The sequence below is a fragment of the Schistocerca americana genome, chromosome X (genome assembly GCF_021461395.2).
Source record: "Schistocerca americana isolate TAMUIC-IGC-003095 chromosome X, iqSchAmer2.1, whole genome shotgun sequence".
Lineage (NCBI taxonomy): Eukaryota > Metazoa > Arthropoda > Insecta > Orthoptera > Acrididae > Schistocerca > Schistocerca americana.
This window is the reverse complement of record NC_060130.1, coordinates 899,488,642-899,506,125: the sequence shown is the minus strand read 5'-3', so window position 1 is coordinate 899,506,125 and position 17,484 is coordinate 899,488,642. Positions and strand designations below refer to the sequence as shown.

General features: G+C 41.6%; 1 protein-coding gene across 1 annotated transcript in view; it reads left to right on the top strand.

Annotated features, from left to right (window-relative positions):
* LOC124556381 (osmotic avoidance abnormal protein 3) overlaps positions 1 to 17,484 on the top strand; it is a 373,479-nt gene that overhangs the window by 59,109 nt on the left and 296,886 nt on the right. Inside the window, exon 2 of the mRNA XM_047130344.1 lies at positions 15,820 to 15,910. Coding sequence (XP_046986300.1) covers positions 15,827 to 15,910 — 84 coding nt within the window. The 5' untranslated portion in view covers positions 15,820 to 15,826. The remainder of the gene's footprint in view (positions 1 to 15,819; positions 15,911 to 17,484) is intronic.

Below are 17,484 nucleotides of genomic sequence, written 5' to 3'. Positions count from 1 at the left end.
ATCCGAAGACCAGTATCAGTTGCAAAGCGATTTAGAAAAGATTGCTGTATGGTGTGGCAGGTGGCAGTTGACGCTAAATAATGAAAAGTGTGAGGTGATCCACATGAGTTCCAAAAGAAATCCGTTGGAATTCGATTACTCGATAAATAGTACAATTCTCAAGGCTGTCAATTCAACTAAGTACCTGGGTGTTAAAATTACGAACAACTTCAGTTGGAAAGACCACATAGATAATATTGTGGGGAAGGCGAGCCAAAGGTTGCGTTTCATTGGCAGGACACTTAGAAGATGCAACAAGTCCACTAAAGAGACAGCTTACACTACACTCGTTCGTCCTCTGTTAGAATATTGCTGCGCGGTGTGGGATCCTTACCAGGTGGGATTGACGGAGGACATCGAAAGGGTGCAAAAAAAGGGCAGCTCGTTTTGTATTATCACGTAGTAGGGGAGAGAGTGTGGCAGATATGATACGCGAATTGGGATGGAAGTCATTACAGCAAAGACGTTTTTCGACGCGGCGAGATCTATTTACGAAATTTCAGTTACCAACTTTCTCTTCCGAATGCGAAAATATTTTGTTGAGCCCAACCTACATAGGTAGGAATGATCATCAAAATAAAATAAGAGAAATCAGAGCTCGAGCAGAAAGGTTTAGGTGTTCGTTTTTCCCGCGCACTGTTCGGGAGTGGAATGGTTGAGAGATAGTATGATTGTGGTTCGACGAACCCTCTGCCAAGCACTTAAATGTGAATTGCAGAGTAGTCATGTAGATGTAGATGGGAGATCGACGAATGGAATTCTCTTCTTCTTCGGTTATCAGCCCACAGGTTGGTTGGCAGCAGCACGCCATTCCGTTCTTTTGTCAACTTTCTTCTTCATATCTGCATAGGTCTGGCACCCGATGTCATTTATTACTTGTTGAATGTAGCTTAATCTAGGTCGTCCTCGGCGAGTTCTTCCTTCAATGATTCCTTCTAATATTCTCTTAATGAAATTGTTATGCCGTAAAATGTGACCTATGAAGGTTATTCTTCTTTTCTGTATATTTCGCCAAAGAGATCTGTTTTCTTTCACTCTTCTGAGGACATCTTCGTTTGTAGCCTTGTCTCGCCAGCTGATTTTTTCCATTCTCCGGTAGCACCACATTTCGAATGCCTCTAATCTTCTCTTTTCTTCTTTTCCACTAGTCCAAGTTTCACATCCGTAAAGGGCTGTACTCCACACATAGGTTTTCATGACTCTCTTTCTTACGTCTAAACTAACATTTCTACTCGTCAGTAAGTTTCTTTTTCCATTGAATGCTATTTTGGCAAGTTGTATTCTGTTTTTAATGTCACTTTTGCTCCTTCCATCTGCTGTTATTTTGCTACCTAAGTAGTTAAATTCTGTAACCTGCCCTAGTTTCTCTCCCTTTATTGTTATTCGTATGGGTTCATTGTAGTTCAGGGCGCCACTCACCATCACTTTAGTCTTTTTCTTATTTATTTTCATTCCATACTGTTCTTTTAAGGTGTTTTCCATTTCATTGAGTGCGGCTTCTAAATCTTCTTTCCTTTCTGTAATTATGGCGATATCATCTGCATATCGCAACATATCTATTTTCATTCCGTTAAGTTTTATTCCTACTTCAATATTCTCTCTTATTTTGTCTATTGCTTCTTGGATATATGCGTTGAAAATTACTGGAGATAGTGGGCATCCCTGTCTCACTCCTTTCCTTATTCTTGCTGTTTCTTCTTTGTTTTCCTTCTTAACTAAGGCTGTTTCATTTTGGTATATTTTAAAGATTATCCTTCTATCATTATATTTCAGACCAGCCTTCTTCAGAATTCTAAACATTTCTGGCCATACAACATTGTCAAATGCCTTTTCGAGGTCTACGAAGGCTATAAATACTTGTTTGTTTTTGGAAATTTGTTTCTCAATTATTAGTCTTAAAGATAAGATTGCTTCCCTCGTCCCTACACCGCTTCTAAAACCGAATTGGTCTTCACTTAGAGTGCTATTCAATTGGTTTTCAACTCTTTTCAAAATTATTCTTATTAGAATTTTTGATGCGTGTGAAAGAAGACTGAGTGTTCGATGGTTTTCACAGTCCATAGTAGATGCTTTCTTAGGTATGGGGAATATGATGCATTTCTGATAGTCTTCAGGAACTTCACCTGTTTTGTATATTTTCTGTATGAGTTGCAGTAATGTAGCTTTCATTTTGTCTCCTGATTTCTTAATTAGTTCAGAAGGTATATCATCAACACCTGCCGCTTTCTTATCTGGTAGTTCTTTTAGTGCTTTTTCAAATTCATCTTTCAGAATTGTGTCCCCTAGTTCTTCTTTCTCTACTTCTTCGCTTAATTCTATCATATTATCTGTTAGAGGGTCTCCTTGATATAGCTCTTCAATGTATTCTTGCCATCTCTTCAGCGTGTCATATCCAAATAGTACCTTGCCCTCTTTGTTCTTTATAGTTCCTGAAGATTTTACTTTCCGTTTAGCAAAGTTTTGTTTTATTGTTCTGTAGGCCAAGTCAGTTTTTCCTTTAACCATGTTTTCCTCCACCTCTTTACAAATGCTGTTGAGGTAATTTTCTTTTGCTTTCCTAGATTCTCTGTTTATTTGGTTTCTAAGCTTTCTATATTTGTTTTCGCTTTGCTCGTCAGAGGCATTTTTGTATAGTCTTCTTTCTTCCATTAGACAAATTATTTCAGGTGTTATCCACTCTTTCCTGTTTACAGGTTTGGCTTTCCCAATAAATTCTTCTGCTGCTTTATGTATGCCTTCTTTGATTTGTTTCCACTCCTCGTTAGTACTCCCGGGAATAATGTTTGATGCCATCTCATCAGTTTTCCGTGCATAAGGGATCACTAGTTCTTCAGACTTTAGGTTATCTCTGTTCCATACTTTGTTCGTTTTTCTCTCTAATCGCTTGAGTTTGAGTAAGCATTTCATCATTACAAGGTTGTGATCACTATTAATATCCGCAGACGGGTAGCTTCTGCAATCCTTGATTTGGTTTTTAAAACGCGATTTTACTAATATATAGTCGATTTGGTGTCTTCTAGTATCTCCTGGGGCTTTCCACGTGTACCTTCTTCTTTTATGGTGGTTGAAAAGGGAGTTCGCTATGACCAACTTGTTTTTGGCACAAAATTCAATTAGCCGGCTTCCTCTTTCGTTTCTATCTCCTAGACCATATTTTCCTACAATTCCGTCAACTTTCTCTTCTCCAACACTAGCATTCCAATCTCCCATTATAATTAAGTTCTCTTCACCTTTAACATAATTTATAACTTTGTTGATGTCTTCATACACTGTTTCTATTACATCGTCTTCTTCTGCCGATGTCGGCATATAGACTTGTACTATTACCGTGTTCTTTGGTTTGGTTCCAATTTTGACTAGTATTATCCTAGAGTTAAATTGCACATATCCTGTGACTAGATTCCCGAGTTTTCCTTTTAGAATTATTCCAACTCCACCGATTCCAGTTGTTCCTTGGTTAGTACCTGTATGAATGATACGATAATTTCCTGATCTGAAGTCTCCTGGTTCAGGCCATCGCATCTCAGATATTCCTATTATGTCTGTTCCCATTCTGTCCATCTCTAGTTTGAGGTTCTCTAATTTCCCGCATTGGAGGAGTGTTCTTACATTCCATGTTGCTATTTTTAGTGTATTCTTCAACTTTGCCTGACCTTCCATTGTCCCCACCCGGAGATCCGATTGGGGGACTATTACTCCGGATTTATGTTTAACAGAAGATTCTGGCATGGTGCGCTACTGATTCTTGGGATATCTTGAGTGATCTTTAATGGAGTGGTTTCCCGTTGCCTTCTCCATCCTATGCCGTTGACTGTGAAGTTCTTCCGCCTTTAGGAGCAATTTCTCACTCCAAGGACAAGAGAGTGCCCTGCCTCTATCCGCTCATCCGCTCTCTTTGAGACCGTTGGCACTTGATAGGGGGCGTTTCCTTATCCCGGGAAACACTCGGTCGTCAGAGCCTCGTTAGCAATAACAGGGTGTACCGTGCAGCAATCCTTAGCTGCAACTCGGGTAGGTGAGGTTGACATTTGTACAGGAGAGGCTGTTAGAGTCGCTTCACTGTACCTTAATTAAAGGGAATAATTCAAAGCGCCATACCGTGGACGGTGTAAGAACAACGTTTATAGCGTAAAAGCGCTGTAACAGCATATGACTTGCTGAAAGGATGGATCTTTGTTTCGATCACCGAACAGGATTAGTAAAATCTGTACACATGGCAGAATGATACCGATGAACATGATTTGTGGAATTAATTGAATCTTAGTGGAGTGCGGTCCAGGCGATTTTTCAACAATTTACACACCGCTGTAGACGTTATCGCTAAAGCACGCCCTTGAGGTAGTGTTCGATTCGGACGTGGTCGATTCGAATCCTTTTGGTTGCAGAAATTGTCCCTAAAAGTATTTCGTTGACAAAGGGAAGTCTCCAATCAGTAGATTTAGCACCAATGGCTTGGATCAAATTCCAAATTTCAAGGCAATGTCTCTTGAAGCGAGAGCATACGATACTGTTGGTGGTGATACGTCAAGCGAAGGAGACATTTAGCACGGCGATCCCCTTGTTGTTATTCGAGACTCAGCCTACGCGCCGGTATCAGGTTTCATCCTCTCCCTTCTCTAATCGTAAGACAACAGACGTACGACACCACTCTACTCACATAACTATTACAGTCACTCCCCCTCAACAGATACATTTAAGGCACAACTGAAATACACCGGTTTGAAAGGAACCGTTCTGAGCGAAGGAAGATATTCCTTTCCGTCTAGGTGGTTGAAAAAGCCCTCGAAGTTACCCATTCAATAATGCCATACGGATTTTCTCTTTATTCCAGCAAGTTTGACATGGAGTGCTGCTGTTTGTGCTGTACACACTCATTGTTCTCTTTCCGATGGCAGAGGCAAACAGATTAACTCCTCGAGCACAGCAGTTAAGGAGCAAACCATTGTTAAGCGCACGAAGACTGAAGCACAATACCAAAACAAGAATATTGATAGACCCATAGGAAACGTTTGCTGAAAGTTTGCTTACGAAAGGAATGCCCCTGATACGCCTTCTCTCATACCTCATCCCTGTGCAACCATGCTCCGTCAATGTAGAAAGAGGAGCAGTTAGAGGGATGTTAAGCTCGAAGTTTTGTTCTTTGACGAAAACAGATTTTTCCTTGGGTCCGCTGATAGTCTTCTAGTCTGCAAGAAGAACAGCAGATGCGTGAGGGAATTGGGAAGTGACATAAATGAAATCTCTGAACATCACGAAGTGGAGAGGTGGAGCCAACAATGGTGTTTGTTAAGGGAAAACTTAACGTGCATGAGTTTGACATGAAGGGGCAACATCTGGGCTTGTCTCTGTTGCGAATAACATAGTGTGAAAAACTGAAAAATAATGCGTTTACTTATTCAAATGTTTCAGTTTGGTCTTTGAAGTTATCATTGTCTGTGGAAGAACGGATCAGCACAAAATTTTTCATTTCCTTTAACATTTATTTTCACACCAGGAAGTATGCATAATATTCGAACAGAACTTCATTCATGCAAGATAGCTGTTACTGTGCGTTTTATTTTTTATTTATATTTTTACTAGTACACACTACTGGCCATTAAAATTGCTACACCACGTAGATGACGTGCTACAGACGCCAAATTTAACCGACAGGAAGAAGATGCTGTGATATGCAAATGATTAGCTTTTCAGAGCATTCACACAAGGTTGGCGCCGGTGGCGACACCTACAACGTGCTGACATGAGGAAAGTTTCCAACCGATTTCTCATACACAAACAGCAGTTGACCGGCGTTTCCGGGTGAAACGTTGTTGTGATGCCTCGTGTAAGGAGAAGAAATGCGTACCATCACGTTTCCGACTTTGATAAAGGTCGAATTGTAGCCTATCGTGATTGCGGTTTATCGTATCGCGACAGTGCTGCTCGCGTTGATCGAGACCCAATGACTGTTAGCAGAATATGGAATCGGTGGGTTCAGGAGGGTAATAGGGAACGCCGTGCTGGATCCCAACGGCCTCGTATCACTAGCAGTCGAGATGACAGGCATCTTATCCGCATGGCTGTAACGGATCGTGCAGCAACGTCTAGATCCCTGAGTTAACAGATGGGGTCGTTTGCAAGACAACAACTATCTGCACGAACAGTTCGACGACGTTTGCAGCAGCATGGACTATCAGCTCGGAGACCATGGCTGCGGTTACCCTTGACGCTGCATCACAGACATGAGCGCCTGCGATGGTGTACTCAACGACGAACCTGGGTGCACGAATGGCAAAACGTCATTTTTTTCGGATGAATCTAGGTTCTGTTTACAGCATCATGATGGTCGCATCAGTGTTTGGCGACATCGCGGTGAACGCACATTGGAATCGTTTATTCGTCATCGTCATACTGGCGTATCACCCGGCGTGATGGTATGGGGTGCCATTGGTTACACGTCTCGGTCACCTCTTGTTCGCATTAACGGCACTTTGAACAGTGGACGTTACATTTCAGATGTGTTACGACCCGTGGCTCTACCCTTCATTCGATCCCTGCGAAACCTTACATTTCAGCAGGATAATGCACGACCGCATGTTGAGGTCCTGTACGGGCCTTTCTGGATACAGAAAATGTTCGACTGCTGCCCTGGGCAGCACATTCTCCAGATCTCTCACCAATTGAAAACGTCTGGTCAATGGTGGACGAGCAACTGGCTCGTCACAATACGCCAGTCACTACTCTTTATGAACTGTGGTATCGTGTTGAAGCTGCATGGGCAGCTGTACCAGTACACGCCATCCAAGCTCTGTTTGACTCAATGCCCAGGCGCATCAAGGCCGTTATTACGGCCAGAGGTGGTTGTTCTGGGTACTTATTTCTGAGGATCTATGCTCCCAAATTGCGTGAAAATGTAATCACATGTCAGTTCTAGTATAATATATTTGTCCAATGAATACCCGTTTATCATCTGCATTTCTTCTTGGTGTAGCAATTTTAATGGCCAAGAGTTTATATATACTATGGCTGACGGAGTGTCATATGACCCTGTTATTTAAGTCTTACAAATATCTCTCATTGTAGTCATATGAACTAAAAGAAACCATGACAACAACCAGGACAACAAGTGTAACCTCCCCCGTTTCCTGTTCCACTAGCGAATGGTCTGTGGGAAGAAAGATTGATGGTAAACTTCCGTGTGAAATAAAATATCTCTAATTTTACATTCATGGTCTGTGGGAAGAACGATTGCTGGTAAACTTCCGTGTGAAATAAAATATCTCTAATTTTACATTCATGGTCTTTTCGCGAGATATACGTAGAAGGAAGCAACATACAGGCTGACTGTTCTAGGACCGTGCGCTCTCGGAATCTTGACAGTAAACCGTGATGCAGAGTGCCTGTCTTGCAGTGTTTGCCACTGGAGTTGGCTAAGAATCTCCGTAACGCTTCCGCGTTTACTAAATGAATCTGAGCATGAAGGGTTAAAGTGGTCCGCAGACATGTTCACGTAGTCCTCAGCTGTAATGGTCACACGTGTCATGGAGGCCCATGTGAATTTCATCATCGGATAATACTGCCCTCGCTGACCAGCGTCCGGGGCGCGGTGCTTGTCTCGGGCAGCCGTTCACTTGGATGATGGAGTGTCTGGACAGGACTTGATATAACAACAAACTTGATTCATCCAATAAGGCAACACGTTTCCACTGTTCCACTTGTTACTATGCTCACTGCAATCTTAACTAGGCCAACATGGGAACACTAAGGGGTCGTTTGTTGATGAACCACATTTTCAATAAACTACGCTGAGCGGTATGCTCCAAAACACTTGTACCTGCATCAGCACTGTCTGTCGCCAGATCTGCCACCTTTCCTGCTTTGCACAGCGGGCTAACCGCTGAGCTCTACGTGCTGTGTTGAGATGATCTATTAGGCGCACTACGAATGTAGTGGTGTGGACATGTTGGAAATGTGGGTCTCACGGGGAGCGTGCAAGGGATAAGTCCCTGCAGGCGTACCCCCCTCTGTGCTCTCGGTGGCTCAGATGGATAGAGCGTCTGCCATGTAAGCAGTAGATCCCGGGTTCGAGTCCCGGTCGGGTCACGCATTTTCAACATGTCCCCAATGAAGTATATCAACGCCTCTTTGCAGCTAGCGTGTCCATTTAATTATCAACTCTGCTTTAGTTGCACTGTCATCAGTGACGTCATCGTTGTTATCGTGCAGTGAAGGTATTGAATACGTCTTGTCAATGGTGTGCTTTACGTATGACCAGAATCTCTTTGGGTTTTGTGGTGTCACCGCCAGACACCAAACTTTTTTTTTTTTTAATAGAGGTGGAGCCCCTCCACGCCCACACCGGCATGATGGCCAACACAAAAGGTCTACTGCCATCTCTGCATAAGGGTTAGTATTCACTAAAGTGAGGTGTCGCAGGATGTGGGTACTGCGATGTTTGCGTACGTCTGGTTAGGATTAACCATTAATACGCGCTCATCTGGAGATAGATTGGTCGAAATCTGACGAAGGGTAGCGGTTTGAAGGGCAGAGGAAAAAAAAGTGCCAAGGCAAGGACCAAGGGAAAAAAACCTCTACGAAAGTTAGGTCGGGCGGCAAGAGCAGTAGCGGTTGTCTTGCTGCCTGCGATAGGTTGTGTAAGGATAGGCTTTGTTAGTAGTGGGTATCATGCATGTCGATACCTTGACGTTGTGCGTTTGTGCTGCTCGGCAGCTGGCGCTGGGTGCTGGTACAGAGTCCTCGTTCAGCGTCAGCATCCTGCAACAGTTAGGTTTGTTATCGATCTTGTGTCCGATAGGTCATATACCGGAGGCACAGTGTGAGGGAATGTTGGCAGATTGTTTGTGCGTCTGTGGGCGAGCTCGTCGGTGTCCCTGCTGTGGCCTGTTGGTTGGCACTAATAGCAGCTGGTAGTTGCCAGTCAGTGTTGCTGATATGCAGGGGCTTGCCGACGTTTGTCGCTGTTTGCGTATGTTAGTTAACCATAGGTGGCTATGCCCTAGCTAGGTGGTAGGTGGTAGCTTTTAAATCGGCCGCGGTCCGCTAGTATACGACGGACCCGCGTGTCGCCACTGTCAGTGATGGCAGACCGAGCGCAGCCACACGGCAGGTCTAGAGAGACGTACTAGCACTCGCCCCAGTTGTACAGCCGACGTTGCTAGGAAAGGTTCACTGAGAATTACGCTCTCAATTGCCGAGACGATAGTTAGCATAGCCTTCAGCTAAGTCAATTGCTACGACCTAGCAAGGCGCCATTTATCCTTTGCTATGTATCTAATGAAGCATGTACAGTAACAAGACCAATGTTCACCAACTGTGGATTAAAGTTAAGTATTCCAGCAGCTACGTACTTTTCTTTATAGCATTCATTACGTATCCTGTTTCAGACCTCACTCCAGCCTGCGTGAGTTTAAGCGCGTGCCTTTCGGTTACCCGTCACTGTGGACTGGCTGTCTTGTCAGTCCACAACAGGTTTTCTGCCAGATTTCGAGACAGAATTTCGTTGTGGAAATTATTAAAAGCATAGAGTTGTTGGATGTCCTCCGGAGGGAGGGACGTCGTGCCAAATTCTGTGAAGTTGGCATATTAGATCGTCATAATCTCGAGATTATTGGAGAACACTTCCCACAATGTTCCAAACGTCCTCAGTTGGGAAGGGATCCAGTCATCAGCGCCCATTTCTTCTCCAGTCAATGAAATTCCTAGGTGAAGAAATTTCTAGAGACCACCCGGACTATACTGCCCGACAACCATTAGTGATGGCCTGGTATTCCATTTCTTTTCATAGCAGGACCCATTCGGTTGTCAACCGCTGCACCCTTACAGCACAGCGGTAGTCGTCGATATTCTACGCCCCGTTTTGTTGCCCTTCATAGCAAGTCATCCTGAGCTAACATTTTAGCAAGATAATTCCCACCTGCACATGGTGAGAGTTTTCACTGCTTGTCTTCGTGTTTGCCAAACCCTATCTTGTCCGGCAAGGTCACCGGATATCTTCCCAATTGAGACCATTTGGAGCTTCATGGGTAGGGCTTTCTGTAGCAGCCCTTTTTCTGTTTTCGCTTTTTCGTCTAATAGGTGAAAGTTTGATTTCATTTTTTACACATTGACTGTCATTGAAGGGTTTTACTTTTATTTAATATTGTCCCGGCTAAGTATCAGTTTCATTACTTTTAAAACCCAATGTTAAACGTGGGTCAGTCTGGAACCGCGCGACCGCTACGGTCGCAGGTTCAAATCCTGCCTCGGGCATGGATGTGTGTGGTGTCCTTAGTTTAGTTAGGATTAAGTAGTTCTAAGTTCGAGGGGACTGATGACCTCAGATGTTAAGTCCCATAGTGCTCAGAGCCATTTTTTTTAAACGTGAGGCACTACACGTATAGTCTTCCCAACTCGGAGAGAAAAAATCTTTAGTATCTTTACTACCAATGTTTACGGACGACGATACTTTAACCTTTCGTTCAATTGTTTTAGTTACGAATCGCTAGTTTGTTCCTGGCATATATCACGTAACCTTAACGTTTATTAATCTAAGTTAAATTAATGTTAAAGAAAAATGGCTCTGAGCACTATGGGACTTAACATGTGAGGTCATCAGTCCCCTACAACTTAGAACTACTTAAACCTAACTAACCTAAGGACACCACACACATCCATGCCCGAGGCAGGATTCGAACCTGCGACCGTAGCGGTAGCGCGGTTCCAGACTGAAGCGCCTAGAACCGCTTGGTCACAACGGCCGGCTTAATGTTCAAGACTTGTATTATGTTTCAAATTAACGACGTCAGTTTATTGAGAAGAATTATTAATAAATAGGTTCACTCATACGACCTCATTCAAAGAAGTTCTTTAATTAGATGTCTAAGTAGGATTCCCGCTAGCATCAGAGATGTTAGATAATATCCTGTCACTTTCGATAAATAAGTTATTTCTATTTAATATCCGCAAACTGTCATCAACTATGATCACTAGTAGCGTCAAGATAGAGTTTCCCACTATCACAATTCAAAGTCCGAATCCGGTTAAAATTCTCAATTCAGTAAAGCTTTTAAATATTCACACGAATTGACATTAAAGCCAAAGAGATTACTATTCACCTTTCCGTTTATCTAATCTGATAAATGTCCAAATTAAAGTCTTGAATTGACAATCCTCCAAAACAATCTCGTCACGATCTATTCTTGATCCCCGTTTAATAAAGTCCCAATTGTTGTTCTCTAAAGCTGTACGTCCTAAATAACTTCCAAACTAGAACAGACTAGAGACTGGAGTATCGTAATTACAACGTATGGCTATTTATACTTTAATAAACACTATCTTTGGTGTCCCAGACCTACGTTCTATGACTATAATATTGATTTTCTTACTATTGGAATAACTAATATTTTAATATTTTCTACTGTTTTTCCCCCTTCCCATGTTTCTAAAATTTATAATTAAATTTTCCTTTTCTTTTTTTTTTGCTTTCTATAGTAGATATTTCCCTCCATTTGTTTTTTATTTATTTTTCGTAATTACTACTTGTGGAGGGACTTGGGTCATTTTCTGAATTGATATTTTAAGGACATGGGAGCTAATTTGGGACCTATTTTTGTTTTTTCAACACCGAGAGGCGCTGTAAGTGTTACATTTCCAACCAGCTCTGGATTTTGACGAGCTATCGTGCCAATTGGACAGATTCTGACACGGTATCCCGCAGGAGGACATCCAACAAATCTGTCAATCAATACCAAACCGAGTAACTCCTTGCATAAGGACCAGAGGTAGACCAACGCGTTATTGACCTGCCCAATTTGTGAATCTCTTTCTCTTGAATAAATCATCCAGTTTTTCTAAAACTGTAATCATTTGTTTGACTGTATATGTACATCACATATACCGATTTCAGTCCCATTTGGATAATTCCTTCGTGGTAAGTCGTTTGTCTTAGACTGTATTTTCAATCTTTGGTTAGCATACGTGGGACCCATAAAGTGAAAAGCACCGTAATGCACAAAAATTCGTGTAAAATGACCTGGACACGGCCTATCGGAATCCTTGCGATGTCAGCGAGCGCGCGTACCTTCAATCAGTGATCACTGTTCCCACCATCTCGTCAGTGGTTGTACAGGTTTTTATACGTCCTTAATGCTCTCATATTCAGTGGATACATGACCACGGTTAGATTCAGCAGCTTAGGTCTTAATCTGGCCTGGCCGCGAGCGAGCGGTAAGCCCGGGGCCAGCCGGCATCGCTCGCCGCCCGAAGCCCTATCTGGCTGGCTGGCCGGTGGACCTCGCTGTAAGATAAGCAGCTTACGGAATTTCACCTGTCAGCAGAGACGATGTCAACTGCCCGCTGCCGTCCGCTCGCATCAGACAGCACATCCGTTACAGAAAGAGCTGCGCAGCGCAAGCCACATATCAAATGCCTGCGTCAGCACGTTCTCCAAAATCACCCATGGCCGAAAGCAGTCTTGAAAACGTAGAAGAATTCACTGAGCTTGTGATTGTTGTGTGTGTTATACTGACAACCTTTTGTTGACTAATACAGATCTGCTTAGGAAGATTCTTTACGCATTTTACATTCTTATTTTTTTTTAGAAATTTTTAGTACTTAAGCAATTATCTGTGTTGTGGGAAACCAATCCCGTTTTATTTGGGATGCACATCAAATATTGTTAGTGGTTGGACGGTGAGAACCTGCCTTCAGCCTATTGTGTATGAAAAAGATGCAATAAAAGCATCAAAGCGTATGACAAAGACAAATGCTATAGCAAACCACAGCTAAAAGCAGGCTCACGGTTCAGCAACAAATACACACTGAACTCGGTGTTATACATTGTGCAGTCTTTGACATAAAAAACAGATCTTATGATATATGAGATGTTTACACACAATTGTCAACGAATCTGTTGTGTGTGAACGTGTTCTCGGCTTATGGAGAGTGTTTCTTGGCTACAGTGCAAGCGCTCATAGAAAAACTTCCCAGCTAAGAAGCGCTATAATATTAAATAACAAAAAGTTTTAATAATTTTCTGGCCCGCATCTCGTGGTCGTGCGGTAGCGTTCTCGCTTCCCACGCCCGGGTTCCCGGGTTCGATTCCCGGCGGGGTCAGGGATTTTCTCTGCCTCGTGATGGCTGGGTGTTGTGTGCTGTCCTTAGGTTAGTTAGGTTTAAGTAGTTCTAAGTTCTAGGGGACTTATGACCACAGCAGTTGAGTCCCATAGTGCTCAGAGCCATTTGAACCATTTAATAATTTTCTAATCTAGACAAATGTAAACAACTTGAAACACCACACACATAAGCAATGCAAGCTGAATGCAAAATAAATTACTATACACCTGAAAATAGCAAGATTTCTCCTCAAAAGATTTCGTAAGAAAGTAATAAAACGTAAAAAAGTAACTGATTATATTACTAATAATTTCCAGCAATCACACTGATTACCACAGTTCCAGTATTTTACAGACATACGAAAACAACATGGACAACGAACTGAAACGAGAAGAACGGCTTCACCCTTTCTAAAATTTTGACAGTTTTCTTTCAAGGGTGACTCCGATATCCTACGCTACACCATTAATACATACAGTCATAATGATACATCCAGTGAAATAAGTGAAAAGATGCAGGAATATAAACAGTTATCTCTCTCAGCCTCCTTGAGAAAGAAAACAAATGCTGTCGTAAACCATTCTCCGTACACTTACAGACTGCAGCAGTGTACACGGATATGTTAGGCCTATGTCATGAGAAGCTTTAAGTCAAGTTGACCTTCCCATAGAAAGATTTGCGAAACCATCAAGCGAATTGTAATACACAGAATCTACGTTACAGATCTGCTTTCTCCAAACACGCGAATTTTTTGAGACATGAAGATGGTATCTGATTTTTTGTCACTTGCAATTATTACAAAATATTGTTTATTCAACGCTACATTTTGTTTCTCGCTCGTCGAAAGTTTGCGACAGTGGAATGACGTACAGAAAGACTCATGGTCAAAGGTGTGTTCCATATAAAATTTTCCTGTTTGTAGTTTGGAGAAAGTTCGCTCACAAACTGTTATTTTATTCAAATATTGACCGCTGTTAACGTATCGAAGTGCTCCAGACGTAAATTATGACAACCTAATTGGCTGTTGATCGTGGAAGTTGCTACTGCATGTTACAAGTTATTGGCAGCTACACTCACCGTAATTTGAAAACATGATAGAAGAGAGGCACTGGTACCAAACAATTTCTTTCAAGTCATCGCAGAAGCGATGGCTAATAAATGGAAAAGACGTTCTACGAGGGCGTGGTGAAAAGTAATGCCTACGAAGTTCTAGTGTAAAGTTTCGCTCCCACGCGATAATTACAGCCCGTACTGGAGCTCTGTGGGTAGCTACACTATAATTATGACTACTTGGTATAATTGCGTACCTGCATTGGCTAAAAATCGTACTCTCATCCACATCGATAAATAGCTGTAGGTGTTAGCTGTTGATACGCGTATTCTGAAATTCTGTACGTACTCATTTTTCGTATTCGGTCACTGGTTCTGGCGTTAACAACATGTAACATTCAGTTCATTTAACTGCTGATTCTCTACCACGTAAAATATTCTTCCTTCGAAAATTTGATATAATTCTTCATCACCATTCTCATTTTAAGCTTTTCTCCAGACTGTTGACCGTATGTTTGTTAAATTTAAACCCGTTCGTGAAATGTCTGACTACAGGTATTTCCTATTCTTCCCTAAAAATACTTATGCAACGTTCAGCATTATAATATAACGGCAATTGTTCACACACCATTAGAAGCTCCCATAACCGCAATAAAATAGCACATTAAATATAACTCTTGAAATCTCTATCACCTTAATCAACACAAAAACAAAATTTAATCATAATAAAATTGTGACCTTTATTAATGTGAACGTCCCATCTATTAAAAGGACGTAAAATGGACTTTAGAGAGTTTTTGTTATGGCAACAGATGAATTTATTAGCAAGAGCAACCGGTTGCGTGACTTAAGTCTGACATCTTGTAGCAGCTCTAGACTCGTGATAGTTTCGTAACTGGACATTGATTGATTGGCGACTGGACATGCGCGTTCCAGTGTGGAAGGTTAGTGCAGCAGCACCAGAGGTCAGCAGGGGGCCACTCAACTACGCAATAGCTCGTTCAGCTCACTAACACTTTTTCGCCCGTCTGTCTTCGACAACTGGTTAGCGATAACAAGAACTGCTATTTTGTGATAGATGAAGGACGTACGTAAGAATCCTTCCGTTAAATAAGTTAAAACGTATTAAGCGACGTTTATCAACTTTAGAAAATGTCGGTAAATAAATGCTACTCTTTTCATGGTGATCATGTGTTTCAAACATCTGAATTCATAAATTACCCACTTCATAGGCGAGGAGCTAAATTACTTGAAAGAGTCGTAAAATTCGTAAAAATCCCAGTATACAGAATGACGAAAATCGGAGACTTTAGAACATTTGCTGCTATTTCCCAAGGAAAAAATGTAGTAGCTTTCTATTATTAACTACATTTAACGATAATATTCGCTGAAAATAACAATCGCCACTAAATTACTTCAGACTGTGAATACTCTTGCTTAGCTATTTTACAATGTAATTCTTAACAAGTCATAAACAATGTTACTGAAAATACAATTTTTGTCTCGGAGAGATTATTTCATAATAGTTGTTGTCAAAACTGGCGAAAGAGTTATTTAATATCTTGTTGCATAGAGTGGAACTATGGAAATACGATGTTATATTTTGTGTTCTAATATGGACTCATTCTGTTGTCACAGGCGATTCATGGTGTCGGCTATGGCAGAATGCGTGAGAGTGGTGGTTCGCTGCCGCCCCATGAACAGAAGAGAACTAGACCTACGTTGTAAAGTAAGTCCTTACAAAATAATTGTCTAATGCCACAGTCTACATATAGAGCCACTTTTCGGGACAGCTAAGCGACTTATCGCATGACTTTGCTTTTCCGCGAAGACGTGCTGGAGCACGTATGTAATTCGTCAGGAAGCAGACAGTGATCTAGCAAATTGTTGTCCAGCAATTTTGTACACTCCTCTGGAAAAATTCTCCACTTAATGCACCCTCTCTACAAATGCGCACACAGCAAAGCATATATGAATAGTCAGACATTTTGTTAACACGACGCTTTCTCAAAAATATAAATTTTTATGAAATGTACTGTGTAGCAAACAAATAATGTACCACATGTATGAAGATAAATGTTGAAAACCTCGTTTGGTAAGTAAATAGCTTACAAACGAAAGGAATTCTTCTATATATTGCGTAATAAGGCATATACTCAGAACTTTATGATGAATACTCTGTTATTCCAGGAGTATGTTTATGACCAAAAAAATAAGGACGAAAATCAGTTCTTCTTTCAATGAAAGTGCTATACTTTATCCCACAAACATGAAAGAGCATAGAAAATTGTAACCGGTTGTTTAAATAATTATTAAGTTGTGTTCTCATAAAGAACGAATCCTTTTAGATACAGAGCATGTAATTTTAAGGAAAACATCACAGAGCTCTACAAGCAACTGAATTGAACCTCACTTATAATTTGTGTTTGTGCTAGTTTTGGGAAAAGACTGCTTGGTAAGGTGTCATAGAATTTGAGCTCAATAGGCTCTGGACATCCCACTATGTGACGCCCGGCTATGCATTCGGAATTAAACAGAAGTAGACGCAATGTGTTAACATCATTGTCTTGCAGCTTGTCAATAAATCCAAGGTGACAAATGCGTAAGGTCAAATAGGGCGTAATTCTAGGCGTCCTCTCTAGGTTATTGTGTCAGAAAGATTTCACAGGGTTGCACGCGGCCAGAATTTTAGTCAACGAAGTTATTGTGAAACAGGCAGGGAAACGCTAAATTATGTCGAAGCCTTAGTAGGCCTAATAAATTAACGGTAGGCGACCACCAAATTGTAAGGCTACTGTGCAGTCCAGTCGCCAACAGTACCGGATGGTTATAGTTAATTTGCAGCTACTCACAGAGGTGTAGTGTGGGCTGTAACTATTGTACGGCAGAGAAACTTGGTAGATATTCTAATGCGTTAACGCGGAACCGAAGAACACTGGAAAAAAATTGGTTCCAATTTAGCCACCACGTGCAAATCTGGCTCTGTGTATACACGAAACGCGTATGTAAATATTTCCGTATGTAGTGGATTACTAACAGGAGATGTGCAGGAAAAAGTGAGAAAGACATAATATTGATTTTATTAATAACCGCCGCTTGCACAATTGTTTCAATATGAGCGCCGTAGACGTCGGCTATATGCTGTACAGCGTCAGATTTGCACCTGGTGACCGAAACTGGAACTAACTTTTTTCAGTGTAAATCGGTTCCGCATTAACAGCATTAGAATATCTATCAAGTTTCTCTGATGTACGATAATTACAGTCCACACTGGACCTCCGCGACTAGCTGTGCATTAATTAT